The sequence below is a fragment of the Sebastes umbrosus genome, chromosome 10 (assembly GCF_015220745.1).
Source record: "Sebastes umbrosus isolate fSebUmb1 chromosome 10, fSebUmb1.pri, whole genome shotgun sequence".
In the NCBI taxonomy this organism is placed as follows: domain Eukaryota; kingdom Metazoa; phylum Chordata; class Actinopteri; order Perciformes; family Sebastidae; genus Sebastes; species Sebastes umbrosus.
In genome coordinates, this window is record NC_051278.1 from 10,152,103 (window position 1) to 10,174,722 (window position 22,620).

The window sequence follows — 22,620 nt, forward strand, 5'->3', positions numbered from 1 at the left end:
CTGTTTGCCATAAACACTCACAAAGAGTGATGCTATTTGTGTCTTTTGCTAAAGCTGGTGTTATATTCACACTTCAGAGCTATATCCCCTGCAATTTTGACACTAAAATACACTTTCATTTGTAAATTAAATGTAAAAATATTCTTGTGACATCACAGGAAACAAAAATACATCAGCTATTATGTGTTATAGTGTCTGTAAATTCAATTTAAAGTACAACAACTATTTAAAGTTCAAACTTTTTTTTACCTCAGAGTTGTGACTTAAAGTCTCTGTATGAATCCTGAAAAAATATAATATATATTATCTCAATGTTTAGGGTACTTTGCTTCCAGTCTATCGCTTTTTTCATCCCAGTTATTGCTTTTAATAGCTCACTGCATCACTGGTCCTGACCAAAATCACAGAGAAGCACTCAGACAGCAATTTCTGGTCCACTCTCTCTTTACACTGTGACTTTACTCAACAGGAAGTGAGACAAAGAGACAAAAAGAAACTCATAGTCAGGGGTCAGGGGTTAACTGGCCACCAACCACATCATCACTGTGGAATGATGCTCGGACAAAAACTTATCTGTCCTTCATTTTAGAAAATTGACTAATATTCTCATAGGAGCTTATTAAAATCACAAAACATGTACTTACAAGGAAATGTGAGTGAATCAACTTCTCAAAAAAAAAACTGAATCAGCAGCAAAACCACAATAAATCAAAATACTCCCATAAGGTATAACGGGTGTATGATAAGAATATTAGACTAACTAGATTATGCGAGCGAGGGTGGTTTTACAGATAATTCACTATAAAACTTAATTAGGCTTGTCAGTGCAAATTACAGCATCTTTGAAATGATACTAGGTATTTTAAATATCTTAATATCTTTGTAAGAAACGGTTAAAAAGAAATTGTATTCCTTTTTTTAAATGGATATGTATAATGTAAGAAGAACAGAGATATGGTATCACATATTAAAGGTACAGTGTGTAGGATTTGGCGGCATCTAGTGGTGTGGTTGCGGATTGCAACCAACTGAGTACCCCTCCGCTCACTCCTCCCTTTCCAAGACTGCGGTAACATGAGCCGCTGAGTGCAAAACTGTGGTAACGTCGTTCTCCTCGCTCAGAGGCCATCCTTATTGTAATAATATTACTTTAGGAGTAACTGAAGTCAGACGGCGGCTGGCGGTCCCACGGTTTTGCACTCTGCGGCTCACGTTACCGCAGTTTCACAAGCGTGTCGGAGAACTACGGTGGCCTTCAGGTAACGTAAAAACAATAAAGGAGCAACATGGCGGACTCAGTGAAGAGGACCTGCTCCCTATGTAGATATGAAGGGCTCATTCTAAGATAACGAAAACACAACGGTTCTTATTTTCAGGTGATTATACACACTAAAGAAAACATATTTATCAATATTATATTTAATTTCTGCCAATAGATCCACCAAAATGTTACAAACTGTTCCTTTAACTCGTACGGTATGGTTTATCCATATTCAATATGTCATAGTATAGTCATTTATGTTGTTTTGTTTTGTGGGATGAGAGCTCTTTTTTTCTCCTTGCCTCCGTCAGTGTTTACCACAGCAAACAGGCAACAGAAATAAGCCTGTGGAAACCAGTTTATGGTCTCCCTCCACACATGTTTGCAGTCTCTTTGTGAGCAAGCCAGGCTGGTAATGAGAGGTTATTACTTGGAAGAGAAACCCAGGCTTTCTATCTTCCTCCTCCTGCTGCTCCTCCATCAGAGATCCTCATCTGTCTCTCTCTCTCTCTCTATATATATATATATATATATATATGTACCGCCTGTTTTCCTACGATAGCGCTGGAAAACATGATGCAAGTCCGTCCCAGGGAGGGCGTCGAGGTGTTTTGGAGCAACGGTGGTGTTTTTTCTTTCTGTTTGGCTAAAAGTGATACGCCCACTGCCCGCACTAGTCCAGCTGGGCTCGGCCCTGGAACATTTCAGGTGCTGGCTGGTGGCAAAACATCTGCACAACAACAAACCCTCTGTCTGTTTTTTTGTGTCTGTGTCTAGATATGTTTTTGCATATTTGGGTTAGAGAGATGCGGTATATTGGTTTGCAAGTAAGGGTCATTGGACTTCTATTAAAAAATCATATATGGTCCAGTGACTGTTTTCCATTTCGTGATGAATATGATAAAGTTTGATTGATTTCATGTTATTGAAAGAACTGACGAATGCAGCACTTCTTGCCCTAATGCAATATTGACACAAGTAAGACACATCAATTTCAGTTTCAGTGCTATTTTGGAGACACAAATGGAGTTCTGAAGAAAACTGAAATATTACCTGGAACGTTTGGTATGAAATTTGTTAAAGCTGAAGACCTGCAGATGTTGAACAGCTGCACAAAAATGACCTTTTGATCGTCCTTCAGAAACCAAACTACAGTCTCCACGTCAGCAATCATTCACTGCTGCAGTGCCCTTCAGCAAGACACTGAATCCCAACCAGCTTCAAGGACGGTTGTCTCTAGCTGATCTCTCCACTTAATTAAAGGAATATATTTCCCACAGGAAACATAGAGTGGATCACTGTATTATTACATGCATATTCTCAGTCTCTCCCTGCTGTGCGTGTCTTCCAGAGGGCTGGTCGGGCGGTATGGCGGAGGGGGAGGACGCCATGAGCCAGGAGGACTGGAAGGAGAAGTGTATGGTCCTGGAGGCGCTTCTCATGAAGTTCAGAGTGCAGATCATCAAGATTCGAGAACTCACTGCCGACAAGGTTGGTTCAAGTAAACTTCATTTTGTAAATGTGTCGCTGAAAGCAGGTAATGATTTCTGTGGTGCCAGTTTGAGTCTTGTCTTAGTGAGGGAAAGTGTCTAGTGAAGCTGCTTTACAGGTGAGAGGTCTGTACAACAGTTAGTTTATATACGAAAAGGGTGCTTTCCATTTAGCTAAAATGATTCCTTGCTTCCCTGACTTGTGTCTCACCCTGCACGAGAGAGATATGAGGAGGAGATGTGAGGATGGAGGAATTGTATTTACCAAATAGGACATCCTCGCTCACTCCAGCATCATTTTGAAGAGATGGAAATCCCTCATGATGCATCTCACCTGTCCTACAATGTGTGTAAGTAATTAACTGCTGCCACCTGATGACTGCTGTTCCAATATTGATTATAGATCTATTATTGCTAGTCAAGGTGTCACATAATGTGACTGATAGAAATATATCACCAATAGAGAATTCAAATGTTTTTACTGACAGAAAAACAATGAAAAATGTAAAAAAAAAAAAAAAAAAAAGGGCCACACACTGTAGCTCCCTTAGGTGCAATTATTAGCACATCTTCAAGTAGTGATGTTTCGAGCAGATGCTCTTCTTCAGACTTAATGTAACTGGCAGAACTGAAGGGATGTGAGGAGGAGAAAACAGATAGAAAGCTCTAAATCAAATCATAGTTGGAGCTTGGATGAGCTCATTTTTCCTGAATGGGCCAAGACGCATTTGAATCAGAATATAGAAGAAGAAGAAGAAAATACTTATAATACTGATTAAAAAAGAACACAAAACACTTACCTGTCATTTTTATTATTTGACTAAACATGGAATAACATTGGAGTTGCTGGTGCTGCCGTTATCCCTTTCTCCATGTGTAATTTGCTTAACCCACAGTGTTACAGTCATGTAATCATATTAATTTTATAATAATACTGTTTCCATGACAGCCAGTTGTTTCTTTTACTGTCCCATCAGATTCCTGTTGTAGTGGCGTTGCCTTTAGGTAAAAACTTCAGCATTGAATACACCTGTGGTTCCTCAATCCTCTCTCCTTGGCTGGGTTCGAACTTGCGTACTAACGTACTGCATACTACATACTACATACTCAATCAGTATGCACTGTGTACTGCCTACTACTAAATCAATGATTAAGTATGCCGTTACCAGCAGACTACTCACACTTAAGTATAAATACGATCACATGGTTACGGTCCGAGCTACTGTTGAACGAAAATTGTTTATCATTTCATTATTTTAACGCAAATTAAAATGATGAAATATTTCAGTGTTAAGTATGTTTTCTACAGTACATTATATATGTGAGCTCCTGTGCTATTCCTCTTAACTGTACCTTAACATCACTCGCCATCATTCGCAATTCTATTATCCATCGGTTACTTATTTTAACAGTCTGCTATTGCACTCTGAAGGGATACAATGCATTTTGGGGCAGTTGAGTATGTCCAGTAGGCCCAGAAATTCTTGCTAATCTAGTATATATTCAGGCATTTCTCACATACACAAAATTCACATACTAGTAGTCGTAACACACTACACATACTGAATTTTACATCATACTTAGTATGAACAGGATATTAGTGTGTGATTTCAAACACAGCCCTCGTCTCCTCCCTCCGAGATGCAATTAAAGGATCGGAATCGCTTCAGTGATGGCGGACCTCAGGGGATTTCTGTGGATCAGGCTGGAGGACGGAGTGAGGACAGGAGGAACCATTATTAGCTGAATGAAACTTTTACTTCACTAGCCACCACACATAGCAGACATTATTAATGCTGAACTACTGTAATGCTCGTTTTGCATCAGGCTGGCTCCTGAATGAGATGGACCAAATGAAAACCGGAAGGGCTTTGGGCGTCAAGGGTTAGAATCATTGTTACTGTATATGGAAACAAAACAAGTCATGTTCTCGGTCTAAGTTTGTCAGGAATAAACAGAATTACGACAGGCTTTGAATGTGAGAGTGCCACAGACAGAAACTCCCAACTGGCCACATTGTTTGATGGGTGATCTCTGAAAAGATTCACAAAAAAAAGGTCAACATGTCGTCCTTATAAGTCCAGGAGGACATCCACTCTGAAACAGAGCGTTGTGGTGAGTCTGGTTGGTAGAGAGCAGCCCCGTCCCTCCCAGCCGACCCTCACTGGGCCGGCCCAAACTGCTCAGTGGCCTAGATCTGAAGCTGCTCTCCAGGGAGGCTGATTAGAGCTCTAATGTAAACAGCAGTCTGACCACAGGGCTCCGCCACGCACTGCATGATGGGATTGACCCAGCTCCAGTCAATTACAGAGTCGAAGTAAGCTCAGCTGGACGGCAAAACAAACTCCTGTAGAGACTTGGATGGAAGACTGGCTTTGGTGGGGAACATGTGAAAGTCTCTGCTGCATATTTCTGGTCTGATCCGTCGTCGTAGACAAGTTTGAATTTAACTATGTTTAAAGAATTTTCCACTCAACATCATAAAACACACCATTAAACTCTTCAGAATAACACACAATGGGTTTTAGAGAAGCCTCTGCACAACTTTTACTTGTAGTTTTTCTTTTCGAGTGGTGTTGACTGTTTAATCGTTTAATAGTTTACAGCTTATTGCCTTGTCTGTACCTCATAGCCCTTAGCCTGTATTAAACTGTACACTCACTCACACACAATCAGTCAATCAACTTTATTCGTATAGCACCTTTCATACAGGTTAGTGCAGTTCAAAGTGCTTCACAGATGACTGACGATCCAAAAAGTGTGAAAACCGTGAATACAACAGAAAAGACAAAAACAATTCAATCATTTGAGACCAATGCACGCTAGACAATAAAAATGATAAAAATGTAATAAAATAGAATTAAAAGCTATAATAACCGTAATAGTAGTAAAACAGTGTTTGAAGTAATTAAGTATATTAATAAAATAACAATAAAATAGAATAAAATTATGCAACTTAAATACAATAAAATTAATGACTAATACAATAACAATTAAATAGAATTAAAAGCTAAAATAACTGTAATAGAAGTAAAACAGTGTGTGAAGTTATTTAGTACATTCATAAAATAACAATAAAATAGAATAAAATTATACAACTTAAATACAATAAAATGAGTGATTAATACAATAACAATTAAATTGAATAAAATTATGCAACTTAAATAAAATAAAATTAGTGATTAATACAATAACAATTAAATAGAATACACTTATACAACTGAAAGACAATTCAAAATTTGATAAATAAAATTACAATAAAATAGAATTAAAAGCTATAATAACCACAATAGTAGTAAAACAGTGTTTGAAGTAATTAAGTACATTAATAAAATAATCTAACAATAAAAAAATAAAATTTCAGTTTTATCCTGGTTGAGCTGTAAAACGTTTTATGACATCCAGACATATATCGCCAAGTTATGCAGAACAAAACTAACTTCAAATCAGCTTTTTAATCATATTTTTCTGCAGTTGTCAAAATGAACATGTAGTTATTTACCCCCTGTAGGTTTGTCGTAGAGTGACCCATCACTGACCTGCTGCTGACGCTATGAGCTCATCATGTTAACATTCAGACCCCTGCTGATGTTTTTTTTTCTCTACTGTGGCTCCCACCGCCTGAGCCAGAGCTTGTTGTTTTAAAGCTGTGCGGGGGCGCAAGTACGTCACTACAAAATCCCCCTAATATCTCACTGTGGAGGTGGGCTAATAAAGTCATGTTGAGTGGTGATTCACTCTGTTGTTGAACAAACTGGAGGTTTGTGTCCATTCATTGATGCGACTGCAGCATCCTGGGTGGTGAAATGAGACTAAATGACTTGTTGAGATGGATATTGTTTGTAGTGACAGCACACTTCAATTTTTTATTATACCAAAATACAAATGTTGAATCGTCTAATTGAGACAATTGAATATTAACTAACTTGAATCTGGGTTGACTTGATGGAGGGGGGGATGATGGGAAGGAAAAGAAAGAGAGAGAGAAAATGAGGCATTGTGTAAAGATTGAGCTTCCCAGGGGAGGAAATACCCAGTTTAGTAAATAGTATGCATGTGTGTGTGTGTGTGTTGCACAAGAAGTGAGCTTGCAATTTGAAGCAGTCAGCGCTATTCTGTGTGTGTGCACGTGCATGTATGAAGGTCAAATCAAATTCATTTATAAACAGTTTTAAACAGAGATTTTTGCACAAAAGTGAAACCTGGCGTTGAGTGTGTGGGTGCAGCTATTTGGGAGGGACGTTGGTTTTGGCCTGCGGGGCCTCCAGCTGTAACAGTAGGCTACACATCTCATGATGGAGACAAAGAGGCCATGTGTGTTAAGCCCCCCCCCCCCTTCAACCCAACTTGCTGATCATTTTTATTCCATCCGTCCGCCTGTGTGTGAATCTATCCCTATAAAGAATATATCAGCATTTTGAATGAGGTGAAATGCAAATGATAAATCAATAAACTCCTTGGTGAAGACTTAAAGGGACTGTATGTATGTTTTTACACGTATAAACATTTTTTAATCATTTTTTATCACCAATGTGTGAACAGGTTGTAACCTGACCTAAAAAATGAGACCTTCCACGACTTTCTGGGTTTCCTCTGTCAGCCTGTAGACTGCTTTTAATGTGAAGAATGAAGGCCTGTTTTTCTGGGAAAATCTAACAGATGTGACGTCAGAAATCGCAAAATCGCGAGTGCCTTTACTCTCTTCAGCTCCGCTACAGGGCTAACAGTAGAGATGTGACGGTAAAGAAAATTTCCCACCGGTTAATAAACTTGTGACAACACCGGTGTTACCGATTACACCGGACATTTTACAAGAAAAGATGACGGTCAATATGTGTAGCACGCTTTTTTTTATCTTTACCATTGGATGACTGTGCGTCTGGCCTCTCCAGTCCAGGTTTCGCTGTGGGACCGTGCTGCGCCATGCACACTGGCTGTGACCGCTCTGTCCTCCTCACAGGGATTACCTCATTAACGTTACGGTTCCCTTATAGCATTGGGTTTAAATCTGAAATATTGCCAAATAGGAGCTTTTTGTTTTAGTCTTCGCCTTCGTCTGGTCAGCTAACATTACTGCCAAGCATGTGAAATATATAGTGATATTGTGGTTTTAGCTGTCAATCACGTTCAGTCTCGTGTGTGATGCTTCACTGTTTTGACCGCTGATCGCTCGCGTCTATGTAGTGCGACCACGAGCATGAGCAACAGGACGCTGACGCTGTCGTTGACTTAACAGACACAGGTGTCACTTTTAACAAGCAATTTGATCCACTTTAATCTTTCAAAACAGCTCACAAATATATAGTTTCATTTCTTAAAGTCTGAATAATTTCCTAAAACAGCTGGTCACTGTAGTTTTTTAGCCAACGTTACTGAAACAGGAGGAAATAGTGCATTGGTTGGGGACTATTTTCAGCTACGGATTAATACATATTTGGTGCTCCAGGGAGTATTTACAGCGGCAGGATGGTGAATGAAACTACAACACAGTTTATCATAATGACGGAACATGTCACATAGTTCAACAGTGTGGCTCATTGATGTGTTTTTAATTGTTTTTGGAGAACAATGGAGCTCTACAACACAGAGGGATAATATATACTGTAAATCAAGCTTTGAACACACACCATACTTAATATTAGTGCATCAATTAAGTTGGTTTTTATCTCGTCATGGGATGTGGTGACAATAAGTGAACTATAGAATATCTCCAGACGTATCCTCTGAGAGGGAAACTACACCCAGACTGTATGTATACCATACAGTACATACAGTAGACACAGAGCAAAACCACAAAGGGTGGAGTGGCGTCCTCTGGTTTGGTCTCCATTCTGATTGATTCCACATTTGGAAAGAAGAAAAACATCCTCCTATGTGGGTGATACTGGCCATGTGGACCAATCAGATCAGACATGTCAGTCACAGTCAATATACTTGTCATAAAACATATAATATATACAGTATATGCACACACAAACATCTGCTTGAGATTTTAGCCTCCAGCCGCCTCGTCACCACCACATTTCCTCTTTTTCTTGCTCTCGCTTTTCATGCGTCTACATTTGCTTGTGTTTATTTTTCTATGCGTAGTACAGCTATGTGCTTGTATGGCTGTCCTGTGTGTCAAAGGAGACTTGTTTTTGAGGTGAGTTTATTCCTCTATAGAGAGGCGAAGTCCCGTCCCTTCCGGTGGACACCGTGGAACCTTATTTAGGAAGAAATCTGTACGGTAGTCAAATATTTTTGTTTGAATTGCGTCATGAATCACACATATGATGTTTGTCAATTTGAAAGATCATTTTGCAAGTCAAGAAAGTCGTAGTTTGTCGTAGTCTCATTTAGTTTTGTGTGAAACCGCTCAGTGAACTACATCTCTCGTCTCGCACAATATACGTCACCAACACGTGCGTTACCTAGGTAACTTAGCTATGTTCCACGTACAAATATAAACGTTATCTGATGTGTTTTATCCAGTAATCCAGCAATATTTACACAGTCTTATACTTCAACAGTTTTACAACAAACTGTGACTTTTTCATACTTGCATACTTTTTCTTTTTACTTTTATTACATTCTGCATCTGCCCTTGCACAGTACATACTGTTGCATGCAGTATGCATATAAATGGGGACATGTACCACTACTGTCATAACATTGTGCCTTGAACTTTGACCCTCTTGCTCATATATCCGCTGCGCAGAAAAGCATGCTGGCTTGCATACTGCAAAATGCAACTGGTGCAAGAATAAATATTTTTTCCAAATGAAGGTCCCATGGTGGTCCACCAAAAGGGGACGGCCTTCACCTCTCTATTTGTCCCCAGTTTTAATTTTATTGGACCTATTTGACAATTAACACATTTAGTTTTAGAGCGTTGTTGAGCATATTAGCCTGAGAATAACTGTAACTATATAATTGGTGAACCTATTTGGTATTAAACCTGTAGGTCAGCAGCACTGTGAGTCGTAGCATCTACAGAAAGAGGCTTTGTGAGCTGGCGGCCTGGCTGTGGATGGAGCGATGGGGGGGAGGATGGAGTTCAGGACGAGGTTGGCCACAGAGCGCCAGTTGTGGAATTCCAGGAATGGGAGTTGAGCTGGAGTTTGTATCTGAGGAGGAGGAATTGACTGCAGAGGTGATAAAGCGTTGTTGTATGGCAAGCTGTTTTAACATTTAATAGCTAGACTGGATATGAACTGCAGATCTGCAGATTCTAGATAGCAAAAATGCAATTGTGGATATTTCAAATTGAAAGCCCAATACACAAGAATGGCAAAAGTGACGTCATTTGTCCTAGAAAGAATGATGTCGTGGATATCTGAAATGTTCTTTTTGACTAGGAAGAATTGAATTACGGTCGGAAAAACATCCACTTATACTTTTTAAGGATTTAAAGATATCTTAAATTTCGTTTTGAATAGGACAAATAAAGTTTTACATATCTTGAAATACAATTTCTTCTAGTAAGAATGTCATCGCGGATATCTTTAATTACCATTCTGACTAGTAAGAACACGATTTTGACAAGGAGAAATGCTATTATGGATATATAAAATGTAATTACAGATAGGATTGTGGTTCGATTAAATGTTTAAAGGGCTTGTTATAGTTGTTGGGAGGTTATGGAGGCGTGTGTGTTTGTCAGGCCTAGACACAGCGAAGCAGCAGCTGGAGGACTCATATTGTGTGTGAGTACATTTGGGGCTCGTGAAATCGCCATAATGTAAACCTTAACCTCTCCTTGGTCGTCCCAACAGGATATGAGACACACACCCAGACCTCATTCATCCTATATATAACATCCAGAATGAGGAAAACATACAGACACACACACGGTCTGATACTCAGGAGAATATCATCATCATGTGTTTATGGGTTTTTATATGTTGTTATGTCTGGTGTGTGTGTGTGTGTGTGTGTGTGTGAGTGTCGTCTCCAGCTCCAGCCTACACTATACATGCCCTGTAATTAACATGCAGCTCTCTGCCAGATGCTATATCTGTTATTGAGAGAGGCACATGTGGTTTGTCGTTTGTGGTACAGCGGAGGAGCTATATGGAGTGTATGTGCGTAAGATATATTAACCTTTTTCATGTCTGCTTTTGATCATAAAGAAGTTGCTTTAGTGAAATGTGATCTGTGAGTGTTTCTGTAGTTTGTGAGATCAAAATAACTACAGAAAAAGATCAAGAGAATTCACATTTGATATGTCTTTTTTCTACTTCGTTCGATACCCGTCATGTGAATGGAAGCATTTAGTTGCGTAAAATGCCACCACCACCACCACCGCATTTATTTTTATCAGACGCCACAGCCATACTGTCCAACGTTCTGGTGGCGTCTCGGCACGCTGAACTACCAACTCCGTCAAATAAACCACTGACTGTATGGGCTGTAGCTGCTGCTGCGGCAGCGGGCCAATCACACATCACGTCACACTTGCGGTGATTGGCTCTATAATCATTTTTTTTCTAGATCTGCGTACAAAAAGGATCGAATGCAGGTATCCTTTGACTGGAGAAGTGATACTACTTGGTACTGGGTTAGTTTGGTATTGAGTATTAACACTTCAGTGCAGTTTTTTTCAGGTCACAATATTTCCAAAACCAGATGTGAAGGTACCACAGGCTCCACTGACAAGAATTAGGGCTGAACAATAATTCAAAATGATAATTTATTGTATATATCGTGATGAAATCATATATCATGATACACAATTACGTTGTATAAATTGATAATAACAAACACATACTAACTAAAATTTCTCAGAATATCTGATGTGAAATATTTCAAGGGAACATCATTTGAAGATTGCGGTTTTGTTTTGACATCACACTTTACATTACCACTTAGTTCAATGTTGTCTTAATAATTTCACTTGAAACTGTTATGTTCATTTTGCACTAAAGTTCTTAACTAAATGAGAAAATGCTCAGTACTTTTCATTTGTCAAGTATTTAATTCACACAGAAATATACAAAAATAGGCTTTACCATGTGGTTATTTCATATAGACTATTTATTTATTGAATTACCACAAAACATTGTGATATATATCGTTATCGAGATATGAAATTACCTATATCAGAATAGAAGATTTTGGCCAAATCGACCCAGCCCTAACAAAAATACACCCACAGGAGACAAAATCTTCTGTCTCAAGAATCAGATTCTCCATAATCAAACTGAAATGACGTGAAGTGGAACAGAGGCTGCGTAAAGGCCTTGCTTCCACTCTGGTCCAGAGAAAGTTGTGCAGTGGAAACACTGAGTGTCTCTGGCAGGGTGTGTCTGCTGTTGGACCGAGCCGGGTCCACTTCTTCTTCTGGTCCTCTGTAGAGTTAACAGCAGCAGGGGAAAGCTGGAGCACGGCCACGTCAGTCTCAACCGGCTGCATCCACGCTGCTGCTAAATACAGCTTCAGCTCTTCATGCTAGTTTACACACACAGTTTGGTCATGGAACAGAGCAGCAGCTGCTCGAGTGCTAATGTGTTGATTTCTACAGTACGTTCAACAGAACCACCGTAAAAACCAAGTCGTTGGCAATATCATAGTACATATGGTATTTATGGGTTGGCTGTCGTTTTCCACTTCTAAAACATCACATTACTAGGAAAAGGGAGTTACTTTTAGGAATTTGAGTGGGAAAAATTGTGTTTTTTATTAATGCAGGGTATCTGGTACTTAGAAGGTATTAAAAACCTTCTTAAACATGATTTACAAAAGTCTTATTGCTCTTTTCTTTAGTAATTTATCTGATCGCATTCTGTCAGAGATGTTTTACACCTATCAAGACTTTTGATTTTTTAGTGATTTTTAATTGATTAATCCATCCATCCACTTATTATTTCTTATTCAGGTCCACGTCGGGTTAATATAATTATTATAAAATCAGGAATTATTGTTATATGCTGCAGGGAAGTACTGAAAAAAATGTGACACATTACTAAAGAATATCGACCCTACTGGTTTTCCATCACACTTTCAATCAATCAACTTTATTTGTAGTAAGTGAATAAAATAATAAAAATAATATGGTGGCCGGTATGATCGTGAAACAAGTAATGAATTCCATTATATGTTGTATTAAAATGGTCTTTAAAAAGTCTTAAATGGTGTTTTGAAGTGGGGCTGTATGAGGTACTGACTTATATTTAGAATAATTCCACCACTTTATCTTGCCGTCAGGAAGCCTTCCAGCAGAATCCATTGACAAAAACAGTATAGATAGATATAGATTGAGTAAAGTTTCACTTTCAGTTCAGTTCCCTGTCAGAAAATATTCTAAATATAGCGTACACATAAATGGATATCTATTTTTTTAGGTGAGCCTTTCTTTTAGGTGCTGCCGGCCCGTCCACAGCAATATGTTGCTTTGCTTCCATGTCACTACTCCTGTCTGTTTCTCCAAGCTGGGGGTGTGCTGACCGTCATCTACTGTAGGTAATACACTGACTATGGATAAGTACCTCATACAAGTCCACTTCAAAACACCTGAACTAATACTTAAAGAGCTGTGCACAGATAGCTGAAAGAAATCCCAAACATAAACTGACATAAACTGAACAAAATTCAGACAGACTTGAAGGAGGAAGCCCCTGTTGGGTCTCTGCTGTGGGAAAGGTGAACTATAATTTCTTTATCCTGTGAATCACTGAAGAATGTGAAGCTTTGTTTGCCGTGTATACAGTATATTTACTCTACAGTGAATGACTTCCTTCATTATCTTCTGTCCTATTCTTAGCTACATCCGATTGTCTTGTGTGTCCGCCCGATTTCCCCTCAGGGATTGTTTAAAGTTCCCTCTAATCTAGTCCTAATTTGTAGGTGCATATCTGCACATATAGCAAAATATTCTAACCGCGGTGGTTGCAGAGTTGCTACGCCGAGAATTTCCATCGACATTCCCGCATATTTTCCTTCATAAAGCCACTGAGGTTTGAGAGAGTTTCCTCATTCCGCCACTTTGAGCCGAAGAATTTCAGAGGAATGTTGCTCATAAAGTCATCTCTCTCCTCGATTCCCTCGAGGGTTTTTCATCCTTGTGCATGTGCGCATCTAAACTGTGTAAACTGGCATTATATGTACACACTGTCTGTGTGTCCATCCACATGTGTGTGTGTGTATTCAGGCTGTGTGACCTTTGGTGTTGCTGCAGTTTTAACACACTCCTACCAGGTTCCACATGCTCTGCTCTGATCTTAGTACACAAAGAGCCGGTTGTACCTTTATAGATGTGACACTTCATCATTATTATGTAGCTGGTTAAAGGTGCTCTGTGCAGCACTTCTGCAGGAATAAAACTACCTCATCAAGACATCTGAGACACAAGTATAGGTGCTGTAAGCAAATGGACTCATTGGCAAAAAGAATTGGCAGCTTCTTCTTGGCAAAGGAGTCTGCACTGCATTTTATAGTTAGTGCTATAGTTATTGCATTTTATAGTTAGTGGTATAGTTATTGCATTTTATAGTTGGTGCTATAGTTATTGCATTTTATAGTTGGTGCTATAGTTATTGCATTTTATAGTTTTTATAGGGATTTTAGAGCACTAACCTTCTAGCACAGAGCCAAAGGTTTCTGCAATTTTCACAAAGATAGCCAGGGAAATGACTGTTAAAATATATCTTCCAACATGTTACCACATAGAGTAGCACAATGTAGGAGAAGGAGGCCTTAAATGTGAGAAATACCACTTCAAGCAAGCATGCTGATCAACCACGAGAGTTTTCTTGTTGAAGGGAAAATTCGCCACCTTTTTTATGTGGATTCCAAGTGTTGATAATAAATGTAGTGAATTGAAGCAATAAATTCCTCAGTGCGTGCGATGTTGTCCGAGAAAGTTGAGTTTGCAGCTGCAAAATCTGTTGTTCTTCTTATATCCAGCGGCGTCATTTAACATGACAGTGACGTAGTTGGACGCAAAGAAGAATTACAGGCTATTTCAGCTTGGATTTCTAGTTCTGGGTAGCCAGGGAGCACCATGCTCTAGATGCCGTTCAAAAACAGAACTTCCTAAACCGGTTGTAAGTTCCATTTCGTAAATAAAGGTAAAAAATATCATAAAACAGATATCCTTGTTCTCTTCACTTGTATTGCAAACTAGCTACGTTTCCAACAGCGAAAACGACATCCTAAAATATGAGTGCAGACAGAGGACGTTATGGACGAGATACATTTTACGGTGTTTTGGCTGACTGGGATATTCAGCCGTATTTATTCGAGCTAGAATATACGGCCGAAGAAATGCAGTGGAGGGAGGCCGAGGCTGCGGCTGCATTAGCCATGGTTGTGTCTAGATGGTAACCCACAAATTGCAAAAACTCTTGCAAGACTCGCTGCCAGACAACCTATGCCAACCTTAACCATCTCGCAAGAGTTTCCGCAATTCGCGGGTTACATTCTATTAGCCATGGAAGAGGATAAGGCTGGCGGGGACCCTACGGGCATCAGAAGCTCAAGCGCAAAGCATCCTGGGAGCAGGAGATCTCAGCTTTCTCGGTCAATATAGCACACACTGAGGAATTTATTGCTTCAGTCGACTACATTTACCATCAACACTGATTGGACATCGACATAAAAGGTGGCAGAATTTTCCCTTTGAAGCATAACTGACAACATTAAATTATTGTCATGTAGCCAACAATTATAAAATACCACAAATCTACATACAATACAATAGCTGAGATTTAAATTTGGACAACACAAATTTGAGCATAAGTGGAAATGCAAGCTACGGAAAATAAATTACCATCACGAGTAGACTGAGCTACAAATTAAAGCAATTATAGAGATTATGAGATTATATAGAGATATGAGGACGGAATTGTTTATAAATGCCTAATATGTACATGTGAGATACAACTTTGAACTTTGAGTATTGTGATTCTAAACATTCTTTTGGGTCATAAATGCCCAAAGAGCAGCTGCAAAGCATCTGCTCTCAGTCAGCTCTGACATGCAGCACTTTCTTTGTCTTTATTTGGTGCTGTTGTGTTCACTGAAGTGGAGTTGATATTTCACCTCTGAGGTGAATCTGAGGGGATGTAAGGACTAATTTCAGACCTGATGGTGCAGGTGAAGGGACTGTTACTACGTAGTTTGTATATGATGCAATATTGATTATCAAGTAGCAGGAGTAGTAAGATATTAGATGAAATTAAATCAAACATTGTGCTCTTCCTTTCCCAGATTCAACAGTTGGAGACGCAGGTGATCGATGCAGAAAAACGGGCCTTCACCGCTCACCAGCAGGTAAAGTGTGTTTACCTGTACTCTCAGTGTGTTATGTGTAATATGTGTATATATATATATACAGTGTGTGTGTGTGTGTGATTTCAGGTGCAGTGGATGGAGGAGAAGCTGAAAGCTCCAGACAGTCCGTCGGGAGACTCGGAGGTGCGTTTGTTCCAGCGGTGCCAGGAGCTGCAGGCCGTGGTGCAGGAGAAGGAGGACGTCATCGGCCAGCTGGAGCAGCAGCTGGAGGAGCAGGTAAAACACTTACACATGGAGAATTTCACCAAAGAAACAGATGAAGAGACAGTGGATGTTTTTTTTTTCTTCTTTTTTTTCAAGGTGCAAAAGATAGTAGAGGACGATATGGCATGCAGTCTTTACAGACACTTCCATGTTCTATCCTCAAAATCTCTCCATCTGCTGTTTGTGTCCCAAAATATTCTACGGATGCCCGTGTTCAACCAGAGAAAACTGATGTTTGTGCGTCCTTGAAAACTTGTCTTCTTTCACCAGAAACAGATCCGACTTCAGGACTCCAAAACGGTGGAGGAGAAAGCAGCTAAGATCAAGGAATGGGTGATGCTGAAGTTGTCAGAGGTAAATAAATGATGTCATTAAATATGAAGTTGGATTGGAAATGTAACCTCGGGTGGTGAGTTAGGGTCACTAGTATCTCTTATCGTTTGATAAATCTCTGGTCTAAGAGGGAGCTTTATGTTAAAAACACATTTCTTCTTCAGTTTGAGGTGGAGAACGCAGCATTAAGAGAAACCAACAAGCAGCAGGAGGCTCAGATTGTGGAGTTACAGAAACAAGTGCAGGGTGAGAGCTTCTTAGGTCCTGTTCAAATATGTATTTATAGCTTGATAATACCTCCATGAGGACATTGCAGCAAGTGCGTGCATGTGTAAACACACACACATAATCATAATAATACAAACGTGTGTGTGTGCAGCCTTCGAGCAGAAGTGTGGTGGTGGACGAGGCGTCCTGTGCAGACCCGGTGAGGCCCAGCGGCTCAGCAGCCTGACGTTTGGCTGTTTCCAGGTGAGGGGGAAGAGTCCCCAGGTCCTGACGGGACCAGCACCCTGCAAGAGGACGCTCAGCACCCAGGGGGAGATTACTGAGGGCCGAGATGAATCTGGTAAGTCCCCACAGATTCACAGCCCTGGATATCATGGAAACAGGGTGAAACAGGATGCTGGGACGCAGGAAGGGACGGCTTCATAGTGGAAAATGGAAAGTGACTCAGAAGACCTTTTTAGCCATTAGCTCATATCAATGGTGTCGTAGGCAAAGGTTTTCATGACCACACTATTTTTTCATTTTCTATGGAGCAGCTCCAGACTTTATACCCTATGACATCACAAGTTTGACACTTACTTCTCTGGTTTCTGGCTTTGAGAGAGAGGAGCTTATGTTCACACATATTGATTGAACTTTCCTCGGCCATGAAAATTACATATTGGAATTCTTTATTTGGGTGGTGTTCCCCTTTAATCTGAAGTGAAATTAAAAAACTGTATTTGTATGGAGTGGTGCAGGAATGAGGCTTAAAACGGGGAAATGAGTTAGCATTTTAGAAGTCAATGGGTTTTTAGTTAGATGCCTGAAATAAGGTCTGTGGTTAACACAAGCTGAAGAGATTTAAATTAAATAAAAATAAAAAAGGTGGTTGCTAACAAGTGGCTAAATGAGACTACTAAACGTCGAACACTAGTCCACCTTCAGCTTAGTGGTGGTGACGTGAAGTCATGCGACTGTGGTGAAGTTCCTTTATATTATAAATGCTATAAACTTCATAATGTTTTCTGGTTACTTCTCGTGATCGTATTCCTGCTTCAGAAATCATAAAAGTGGTGTTAATTTGTGGAGATTATTTTGCTGAACCAAACGTGTAAGAATCATAAACTTGTATTTGCCACAACGTTTATAATCTAAAACCCAATGGAAAAATCCCATTGGGTTTTTGTCGAGGTAACCAGGGTGATTCTATTGTATATAAGCACGGAACTTGTTTTACATTATGAAATTATATGATTCATGATCCCCACTGAAAATTACCCAAATGAGACAGATTATTATTAACACCTGTTGGATGTATTTTCATGTTTGCTTTGACAGAGAAGAGCAGTAAGCAGACCGCCTCCTCAGGGACAAACGGTGAAGTCCAGAGACCGGACCAGACTGAGACGGAGGATGACAGTGCGTCTGAAAGCCTGGGTGACAATGAGCGAGGTCCTGAGTCTCGTGGTGTCTCCTCCGTGCTCTCCAGTGCTGCGTCAGAGGGAGAGATAGCAGGAGGAGGAGGAGGAGGAGGAAGGTGTGAGGGCAGAGCGTGTGGTCTGGAGTTCAGCCGCCCCGGCAGCGAGACTTACCTGACCGCTTCGGACGACAGCAGCTCTCTGTTCGACGACGACATGCAGCGTGCTGAGCGGCCCGGCTTCAGCCTGCTGGGGTCATCGGATGGGACACTGGGAGGGTGCAAGGAGGAAGAGGACGAGGCACACAGGGCCAAGCTGGAGGACTGCACCTCTGAGGAGCTCAACAAACGTTTCCAGTCGCAGAGACTTGACTCGTCATCCTCTTCCAGCGAGCCTAACACCCCCAGCCCCATCCTCACTTCAGCCCTCACCCCTAAACGACCCAACCCACCCCAGGACCCGAGGGACAACCCCGCCTCGCCCAAACAGCCCCGTCTGCGGACCCAAGCAGGCTTCGGGTTGATGAACGTGGCTCTGGCAAAGAAACACCTGAGCCAGCCACCAATCAGCACTGAGGCAACACACGGGCGAACGCGTAACGCTCTCAGCATGCTGCGCCCACTGCGCCCACAGGAAACTGACCTCGACCAGGAGCAGGATGTTGGCATGGAGACGGGCGGGGACACGCCTCCTCAGATCCTCCCCAGCTCACAAGCTGCGTCTGAACCTGGTGCAGAGATCAGCCAAGAGAGGCAAGACTGTGACAGCTCAGCACCGCCTACACCCCCTCTACACAGGCTGCCATCCTGGGTGAGATAATCTGATGATTAATCCACACTGAGATTGATAATATGTTATGGGTCTCCACTGAAGAGCATACAACTCTTAGTTTTCCTCTATAAATGAATGAGTATACAGTATAATTTCATTACATGTCTCTGCTATTTTTGAACTTTCAAAAGATATTTTCTTACTTTTAGATTTTTCAGTGTTTTTTTTATACTGACTGATAATTCAACACATTTTTTTCCACAGGAGAGTCGTATCTATGCCGTGGCTAAATCAGGAATCCGACTGTCTGAGACATCCTGCACAGACCCTGCTAGCAAAGGTAAGACAGGAAGGGGAAACGGAGGTAATTCATCAACACTCTCCAGCTGAACGACCGACTAACTGACCTGTGATCTGTGCTGCAGACCCCTCCCTCCAGTCGTCCTATCCTGCCTTTGTAATGTACACGTCCCTCATCTATAGAAACATGACTACTCCTGTTTACACCACTCTGAAGGGGGTAAGTGCAACTTTACAACTTATATGTTTGTGTTGTTTTTATAAGTTGAATTTGATATACAGTATTTTTGTCTCTATCTATGACTGTGTGTACCGATGCTGTGCTGTTGACCACCGCCCCACTTCTGTCTTGCAGAAAGCCACCCTGCTGAGCAGCAGTCCGTTCTCAGATGAGTCGTCCAGCTCCGAGGAGTCGTCCAGCTCAGGAGAGGAGGACGGCTCCCACTGCAGCTCCCACACCTCCTCCAGCTCCCGCAAGGACAGCAGCCCGGGCAGCCCGCGCTCCCTCAAGAGAGGTACAGCACCGCAGATATAAAACAGTGTACAGCACACACATACTGGAAGGTTATTTAGAAAGTTAAAGCTGTCCTTAATCACAGCAGCTGCTGTAATGGTCAACCCTAAAACAATCACTATAAATATATTATCTCAAACGAACGTAATGAGCCAGAACAAAGCCTGTAGATGAGGGTTATTATAGTAAACTAAAACTGAAACTAAAACAAAAATAAGCAGTGAAAACCATTTTTAGTAAACTGAAACTAAATAAAAACTATATTCTTTATGAAAAACTTAACTGAAACGATATGGGTTAAAAAAAGAATACAAATTAACGTAAATTAATTTTAGTTTTATGGAAAAAAGGGAGACAGCATGAATATCCGTCAACTCTTCTTATATTGAGCCACAGAAATTGAACGGACTTGACCTTCCAGGAGATTACTTCACAGTTAATCCTTTTGTTTTTCACATGCAGTCTGGTTTTGTAGAATTAAATAACAAGAACATGATTTCAATAATGTAGTAGATCAAATGCCATTTAACCACCAAGCTATTCAGCTCAGGTCTAATGTTAACCAACTGAAGGACATTATGGCCATTTCTACACAGTTCTCCAACCATGTATTTTGCATGAATATGTAGCTACATACTTCTGAGATATTATATCTGGATCTAACAAAAACAAACAAACTAAATATATAAAAACTAAAACTAAACCTTTCTGAAAAACTGAAAGTAAACTAAAAGGAAATAAAAACGAATTCAAAACTATTATAACCTTGTTGTGGATGTGTATAATTATATATTATGTTGTCAACTACTTTACTCTTCCTTCTCCTCCAGCTGTGTCCATGTCTTCAATGACATCAGAGAGCGACTACGCCATCCCTCCTGACGCCTACTCCACCGACACAGAGTGCTCTGAACCGGAGCAGAAACTCCCCAAGACCTGCTCTTCAGCCAGCGACAACGGCAAGAGCGTGAGTCAGTGTGAACGTCCCTGAATGTGTTCTTAGGGGGAGATCGGCGTGTTGATTATCGGCCTCACCCGGGACACAAGCTCTTTGGTTACATGCTGACGTGTCGTCTTTTAGGTTGAGCTCAAGTCAGGACTCAAGCACACTTAAGCAAGTCACTGCACAATGCAGTAACACGGCAGTAGTTCTACCAGATTTACCTTTCAAGGCTTTATTTTATTAAATAGGTTAGACAATGTCCTTTCAATGCATTTTGGGGAATGAATTGATTTTGTATTTGAAATACATTTTAATCTTTGGGCTTTGGGAAGGTTTAAAGTATTTTCAAGTCAAAAGGCTCAAGTCCAAGTAAATTCAGCACGAGTCACAGGTGTTAAAGTCCAAGTCCAGTCTAAAGTCATCAAATTTGTGACTCGAGTCCACACCTCAGGTAAGAGGGAACATTAACTCTTCCCTCCTCTGCACTGTAACTGAACGTTGTACGACCTAAAACTGAGCAGTGCTGTATCTTTGTAGGAACCGATGGAGAAGTCAGGCTACCTGCTGAAGATGGTGAAGACCTGGAAGAAAACTTGGAAGAGACGCTGGTTCGTCCTCAAAGACGGAGAGCTGCTCTACTACAACTCACCTGTGAGTACTTTTAAACAACATTTGTTTCATTGTGTTGCTTTATTATGAGAGTCACATCATTTGAATGTTTTTGAACGTTTGTATGTCTTTTATATTGTATATCTTTAGTTTCTTTTTGTTAAATGTGGTATGAATGGTGTTAATCTGTCGTTCTGTTGACAGACCATTTGTATTTATTCAGCTCAGTGGATGGACGTACTGTATCTAACTGTATAATTCTCCCATAGAGTGATGTGATCAGGAAACCTCAGGGTCAGATCGAGGTCAACGCCACCAGCAGCATCGCCCGTGGAGACGGAAAACAAGTCCTCCAGGTATTTTTTCGTCCACGATTGAATACGTTTAGCTACTCTACTCTGACACCTTTAATCCCAAATGCAGTATAATTCCCTTTCCTCATGTTTTTGTTGTTTTCTTGTACCGTAGGTGGTGACAGGGAAGCGTGTATACTACCTGAAGGCTGACTCTCCTAACTTGCTGGAGGAGTGGCTCAGGGTGCTGCAGAGCGTCCTCAGGGTGAAAGCTGCCAGTCCTCTCTTCACCCAGCCGGATATTCGCCCCGGCATGAAGGGACTGCTCATCAAGGTCCAACAACCTACCTTCAAATTTGACTTTAAAAAAATAACATTTTAAAATATAAAAATAAAAATGTATGTGCTATATTTAGAATATGTTATTTACACCACCATGTTTCATGTTGGATTGTCACTGTAGTCACTGCAATTAGTGACACTTGTGCTTGCTCCATGGCAGGTGAAGCACGGCTACTCTAAGCGGGTTTGGTGCGCTCTGATTGGCAAAACCTTGTACTATTTCCGCAGCCAAGAGGACAAGGTAAGATTCAACATATAATCTCACGGTTTTAAGATTAACAGGATGTAGAGACAGAACTGTAATGCTCTCGTCAGGTTCATGTTTTTGATGTTTTACCTGATGTGGCGTACTCTTCTGATGGACTGAAAATCTGTATTAAAATGTAATTGGTTCAACAGAAAAGAGCTTTATTTCAGAGGTGCAACACAAAAGCTGTGTGTGTGTGTGTTCATGTGTGTGTTCCCAGTTCCCCCTGGGTCAGATTAAGCTGTGGGAGGCGCGGGTGGAGGAGGTGGACAGGTCGAGAGATTCAGATGACGACCTGAAGGCGTGTGGGCGGGGCTTACAGGCGTCACCTTTCACCATCGCCATCCACCCACAAGAGCAGGGACCGACCTACCTGCTCATCGAGTCCCGCCACGAAAAGGTCAGCGGCA

At 40.8% G+C, this 22,620-nt stretch overlaps 1 protein-coding gene across 2 annotated transcripts in view; it reads left to right on the forward strand.

Moving 5' to 3' along the window:
* The window catches only part of plekhh2 (pleckstrin homology domain containing, family H (with MyTH4 domain) member 2), a 36,722-nt gene that overhangs the window by 336 nt on the left and 13,766 nt on the right, over positions 1-22,620 (forward strand). The window contains exons 2-17 of one of the 2 annotated variants that reach the window (XM_037782772.1): positions 2,613-2,752; positions 15,943-16,005; positions 16,093-16,242; positions 16,501-16,584; positions 16,728-16,809; positions 16,943-17,131; positions 18,112-19,001; positions 19,227-19,302; positions 19,388-19,482; positions 19,618-19,777; positions 20,607-20,743; positions 21,257-21,370; positions 21,598-21,684; positions 21,797-21,955; positions 22,124-22,204; positions 22,431-22,610. In XM_037782772.1, the coding sequence (XP_037638700.1) occupies positions 2,630-2,752; positions 15,943-16,005; positions 16,093-16,242; positions 16,501-16,584; positions 16,728-16,809; positions 16,943-17,131; positions 18,112-19,001; positions 19,227-19,302; positions 19,388-19,482; positions 19,618-19,777; positions 20,607-20,743; positions 21,257-21,370; positions 21,598-21,684; positions 21,797-21,955; positions 22,124-22,204; positions 22,431-22,610 (2,670 nt within the window). In that variant the 5' untranslated portion in view covers positions 2,613-2,629. The remainder of the gene's footprint in view (positions 1-2,612; positions 2,753-15,942; positions 16,006-16,092; positions 16,243-16,500; positions 16,585-16,727; positions 16,810-16,942; positions 17,132-18,111; positions 19,002-19,226; positions 19,303-19,387; positions 19,483-19,617; positions 19,778-20,606; positions 20,744-21,256; positions 21,371-21,597; positions 21,685-21,796; positions 21,956-22,123; positions 22,205-22,430; positions 22,611-22,620) is intronic. The other variant, XM_037782773.1, reaches the window with a different exon arrangement.